The sequence below is a fragment of the Delphinapterus leucas genome, chromosome 6, assembly GCF_059928025.1.
Source record: "Delphinapterus leucas isolate spDelLeu-1000000601 "Yukka" chromosome 6, BTC_Dleu_Yukka2, whole genome shotgun sequence".
Lineage (NCBI taxonomy): Eukaryota > Metazoa > Chordata > Mammalia > Artiodactyla > Monodontidae > Delphinapterus > Delphinapterus leucas.
Window position 1 is genome coordinate 105,484,896 of NC_143134.1, and position 5,761 is coordinate 105,490,656.

General features: G+C 52.2%; 1 protein-coding gene across 3 annotated transcripts; it reads left to right on the forward strand.

Moving 5' to 3' along the window:
- The first annotated feature begins 984 nt into the window (after positions 1-984).
- On the forward strand, positions 985-4,642 carry ORM1 (orosomucoid 1). Of its 3 annotated transcripts, none has more exons than XR_016393625.1 (6): positions 985-1,128; positions 1,524-1,666; positions 1,913-1,983; positions 2,751-2,908; positions 3,053-3,156; positions 4,466-4,642. XR_016393625.1 is itself a non-coding variant. In XM_022578941.3 (6 exons), exons 1-6 carry the CDS (start codon positions 1,012-1,014, stop codon positions 4,529-4,531), a joined length of 639 nt encoding a protein of 212 aa, XP_022434649.2. In that variant the 5' UTR covers positions 994-1,011; the 3' UTR covers positions 4,532-4,642. The 3 variants fall into 3 exon arrangements, 2 of the variants coding, with proteins under 2 accessions (XP_022434649.2, XP_022434650.2); XM_022578941.3 differs by having other exon boundaries at positions 994-1,128; positions 2,771-2,908; XM_022578942.2 differs by having other exon boundaries at positions 995-1,128; positions 2,801-2,908.
- The last annotated feature ends 1,119 nt before the right edge of the window (positions 4,643-5,761 follow it).

Below are 5,761 nucleotides of genomic sequence, written 5' to 3' on the forward strand. Positions count from 1 at the left end.
AAATATAAAGGGAGGACATGCTCAAGGAAGTTAGAATCCAAGAAGTGAATAAAAGGTTATGCATCCATTCAGATTACAACTGCTGACTATACTGGCACATGAAAAAGTATTCAAAATACATGAAATGAATAAGAATACAAAATTGGAAGCTTATCATAATAGTACTTTTGGAAAGTATTTATTTATTCGAATACAGATTTGACCCCGTCATGTAGAAATGCAACTGGGCAATGGAATTATTTATGCCATGGTATATACTGAGCGTCCACTACTTGCTGGGCACTGTCCCAGGGCTGGGAATATATGGGTGAAAAGAGAGGTGAGCTCATATAGCAGGGGGTGGGGATATTGCAGAGATAATTTCCTGTTTTAGATACCGAGAGGTGATTCAAGTGAAACATTTACTGGAAATAGACATTCAACTTAGAAGCCCCTTTCTTCTGGAAAGGTCCCTGCCTCCAGGACCGGGTTGGGGGCCCTCTGGACTTTTGCTCTTTCACAGGTGTCACCACACTGAGTTGGAATTGATCCCATGTTTGCCCTCACCTCCCACCCCTCAACCCCTCCCCCGCTCATTCCCCCCTCCCCTGCGCTCACCTGGGAACTCTCTAAGTTGCCTTCAGCCCTTGATTTATGGCTGGGTCCTTCTCAAGTCTTGGCGCTTAGCAGGACAGGAATTGAATGAAAACAGGAGAGTTTGCTGACAGGCCCCTCTATCAATATCTAAACACATTAACTAATATCAGGCCGGCCCACATTCACCTTGGTTTTGAACAGCCAGACCTTTGGACCCTTGTAACTCCTCCAGGTCAGGGACCCAAATTAGACTTGCGGGCTTTACCTATAGCTGGCTTTGTGGGATGGAGGGAAGGTTTTGTGTAAGACCTTTTCCAAGAGCTCACCAGATTGTGTCATAGCTTGCCTCCAGGGCCCCGCCCACAGCTACTTTAAAGGTCACTGGCACCCTCCAGCCACCAGTCTGCCTGGCGGCAGGTGCCTCGTGGTTTCAGCATGGTGCTGCCCTGGGCCCTCGCCGTCCTGAGCCTCATTCCTCTGCTGGACGCCCAGAGTCCAGCGTGCGCCAACTTGACGGCGGTGGCGCCCATCACCAATGCCACCCTGGACAGGGTGAGTGCCCAAGTCCCTGAGTGCCGTGGGCAGCTGCTTCCATCTCTGGGCTTCCCTTTGCCCTCCTGGTGCCATCCTTTTCTATCCTGGGTCCTGGGGTGAAATTCTGACCAGCCTCTGGAGGCGTTTCTTTGCCTCCAAACTCCGATGCCTCTTTGCAAGGTCCCTCAACAGGGAACAATTCTGCACTGGGCAAGGAGGGGCTGCCCAGGGGTGGGGGTGGGGGTGAGGGGAGATGTCTGGTCCTCCAAGTGAGCTCTTGCACGTCCACTCCTCATCTGGGGTCCCAGTCTCCTTGTTTGTAAAATGAGGGGAGAGATCTGCTGAGTCTCATCCCAGCCGACTCTCAAGGATTCAGCTCCAGCCTCCATCACCGGTTCCTGGCTTCTCCCCAGCTCTCTGGCAAGTGGTTTTATATCGGCTCGGCCTTCCGAAACCCCGAGTACAATGAGTCGGCTAGATCGATCCAGGCAGCTTTCTTTTACTTTGAGCCCAAGCACGCGGAGGACAAGATAATCCTCAGAGAGTACCAGACCACGTGAGACCCCACACACCAGTTCACCCTCAGCCTCAACTTCCGGCTTCCACTCCCAGCTGCAGAAAAGCCTTGAGCGAGTCCACCTCCCTCCCGGCCTCAGCCTTCCCGTTGATGGACTAGGCGGGGAGGGATGCGGGGCATTGACTCCAACTGCCACCTGACTCTTGGCCCTCAATGACTGAGATGGGTGATCGTCCACTTCTTGACCATCTTACTGCTTTTCTCCCCTCTCCTGTCTGACTGTAGTGGGAACAAGTGCGTCTACAACTCCAGCTCCGTGACGGTCTATCGCAAGAATGGGACCTTGTCTACATACGGTGAGGCCCAGCCCTCAGGTGGAGGGCTGCTGTGTGGGGTGGGGAGATGGTGGGTTGTCCAGCCTAAAGACGGGGGCCTGGACTAAGGCCCTGGGGTCTTTGAACACAGAGAACATGGGACAGGCCCACCTTTTATATCTCTGTGGCCCCAGTGCCTGCACACAGCAAATAATCAGTAATAACTTCCAACATTGTTGAGCTCTTACTATGTGCCAGGCACTGTTTGAAGTGCTTTACATGGATTAATCCCCTTAATACTCACAAACAACCCTAGGAGGACATTACAGTGACCAGATGAGGAAACAGAGATGTCAAGTAGTTTCCCCGAGGTCACACAGCTTATAATTAGAAATAGGATCTAAATCCCAGACTGGCTCTAGTCCTACCTCTCTGTCAACTACTCCTTATCTTCGGGGAAAACTCCTTATCTTCGGGGAGCTAAGGGTGGGAGCCTGCGTTGGGCAGGCAGTGACTTTGCCCATTTCCCCACCATCACTGCAGAGAGGGCTCCTAGTAGGAGCACACAAATGCTGATGGAACTGAACAGACACCACTTTGCAGCCCCGAGTCTCCTGTCTGAGCTTGATTTCCTCATCTGTAAAATGGGGAGAAAGGCTCTGACAGCCATGGTCCATGTGAGGCTCCTATGATTCCACACACAGAGAGCGCTCAGTGCAGAGCCTGGCACACAGGAGGAGCGAGTGACCAGTGGCCTGAGACAACCCCTGGTCTTCACTGGTTGGCTGTGTGGCCCTGGGCACACCCAGGTTCCTCCCCCGTGAGACAGGAACTGTTGTGCCGCCCCCGTACTCTCCAGAGTCGGGTAGAGAGCACTTTGCTGACCTGCTGCTCACCAAGCACCCCAAGACCTTCATGCTTTCTGCCTCCTGGAATGGCAAGAAGAGCGTGGGCATGTCCTTCTATGGTAAACACCTCAAACTCCCACTCCACCCAAGCCTCACCCCAGGACCACCACTACTCGGGCGGGACCCCCAGCACCCCAGCCCTCCCTGGCCTCCCACTTAGGTCCCCCATCATCCTCACCCGGCCCCCTTGCTCCATTCTGTAGCCGACAAGCCAGAGGTGACCCAGGAGCAGAAGAAAGAGTTCCTTGATGCCATCAAGTGCATAGGCATTCACGAGTCAGAAATCACATACAGCGATGAGAAAAAGGTAAGTGCAAGGAGGACTGGGCAGTGGCCACCCTGAGGGTGGTCCCACCTTGGGCAGCCTCAGAGGCCCAGAGAGGGAAGCTGTCAGTCAAAGCTGCACAGCGAGGCAGGATATCCTGTTTAAGCACCTGCCTCACTGCAGGGCCCCCGGGTGATGGACGAGTGCCCAGGAGGGAAAAGTCACTGGGAATCAGGGAGGACGCCTGGAGCAGGTGGGGAGGATTGTAAAGGCTAACAGGAGGGGAAGAGCATAGCCAAGGTGTGGTGAACTTGGGAAAGAGACACGCACATGGGGAATGATCATTTACAGCTGCCTGCCACACCCCCAGGCTTCTAATGTCCGTGTGATGGGGAATCAGCCTTGTGGTTTTAGGTGTCACCCAAACTGCAAGTCCAGGACCACCGTCCCAATTTTTGCTGGAACTGAGCATTAGCTGTATAATCTTCTTAATACTTTCCTTTAAACCTGTGTTAAATGCAAGGCTTTACATGGTCTTGTCCTGTGTAGTAATATCTGAAATCACAGAGCTGATTTAAACTGGTTACAAAAACCAAAAACTGGTTACACGTTTGTGGCTACATGTGAAATACTTTCATGATTATTAAAATAAAAACTTCTCCATCTAGACAGATTTGTGCCACCAGAGGTCATTTCCCGTGACCACCAGTGGCACAAATCATCCCCCACTTTCGGGAACCCCGGGAAAAGGCGTATGAACACAGACAATGGAGTTGGTCCTGTGGCCAGCAGCCTGCTGCCCCCATCCACTGGCCGGGGGACCTTGGACAGGCCGCAGGTCACCATGAGCCTCACTCTCGTCATCTTCAAAATGGTGTGAGGGGGCTTCCCTGGTGGCACAGTGATTGAGAGTCCGCCTGCCGATGCAGGGGACGCGGGTTCGTGCCCCGGTCCGGGAGGATCCCACATGCCGCGGAGCGGCTGGGCCCGTGAGCCATGGCCGCTGAGCCTGCGCGTCTGGAGCCTGTGCTCCACAGCGGGAGAGGCCACAGCAGTGAGAGGCTCACGTACCACAAAAAAAAAAAAAAAAGAAAAAAAAAATGGTGTGAGGAATCCAGGAGATCAACAGAAGGGCATGGCAAGTCATAAGTGCTCAGACATGCCAGGTGTTAAGGGTTTGAGCCTCCATTTCAGAGGTGAGTAAGCTGAGACTCAGAGAGAGAGAATGACTTGCCCAGGGTCACCCAGCTGAAGCCCTGCTTGGGCTGGAGCTACAGTCCAGAGCTTACTTCCCTCTTCCCCCAGAAGACCCCCCGCCCTCCCCCGATCGTGTGTTGTCTTCTCCCACTAGGATCTGTGCGGGCCACTGCATATGCAGCATGAGGAGGAAAGGAAGAAGGAAGAGGAAGGGTCCTAGCATTGGGTTAGGACCTTGGGGACTCTGCGGGCCCATCCTCAGCCTCCGGCTCACCCTTCGTATCTCAGCTCTTTCCCTCAGTTGCATCAATAAAGCGTCTGTTGTGGTGCAGTCAGGTTGTCATTTGCTTGTTCGTTTGTTCATTCGTTCATTCATGTTGTGCCCGCCTCAGTTGAGCCGCGGCCGACCGCTGCCCTGAGTTGACCCTTGGTTGGAAGGGCCCTTGCTATAATTCCCAGCACGTGTGCCAGGATGGATGACTACATGCACTGAGTGCTGTGGGAGCCCAGCACGGGAAAGCGTCCTTCTCCAGTGGGGAAGTCTGGGAAGGCTACCTGGAAGGGGCATCTGAACCACTCTAGAAAGATTGGGAGCTTGATAACACCTGCTGTTCCCGCTGCAAAGCCAAAGATCTGTTTAAGGAACATCGACGCGGAGGACCCTGAAGAGGAGTTCAGGTGGATAGAGGGTGGTGAGGACTCAGGAGTGTGCTGCTGAACACAAGGGCCCTTACTCTATTATTTATCTATTTATTTATTTTTAAAAGATGAATCAGTTTGGTTTTATTTCTGCTCAATTCATGAGATATCGTCAAAATTTCGCCTTTCCTGTCAAAATTTCTCCCAGGTGTCGCCAAGAAACTGATGATCAATATTTTTTAAAAGATTTTTCAAGAATCTTATCAGATCACATCGCGTTACCTAAAGTAAATCCTTTCAGGAATGAAGGAGAGTTTCTCCTCTTAAGTACATGAAATAGAGTCTCTGTCACTTGATTATGAAGGTCACAGGGGTGCCTTGTTACCAAGTCAGGAAGCAGGCTGGCCCACGCACGGCAGCATCCCCGAGTAGCTGGGTCTGGAGGGAGAAGGAAAAGGAAACCAAACCTTAATCCTGAACCAATTAGGGTGCTTTCCACAGAGCACAAAATTCCACAATTTTGGTCTTGCTTACATACAAAAAAACCACACTCGCCTGCCTAGTCTTCATCTGTAAGTAGATCCTCATCCATCCTTAAATCAGGCGAAGTTAATTGCGGACACATCCGAGCGTATGGACTGTGCCAGGCTTGTGCTCACCCACAGAATTACCTACCTAGAGCCCAGGGCTCCATCAGGGAAGGGAGTCTGCCTCAGCAAACAGTGGATACAAAAAGAGAGCAGTCTGAGCAGAAGGAAAACACTGAGCTTATTCTACCTCAAAACATCACCAGGGGGGACTTCCCTGGTGG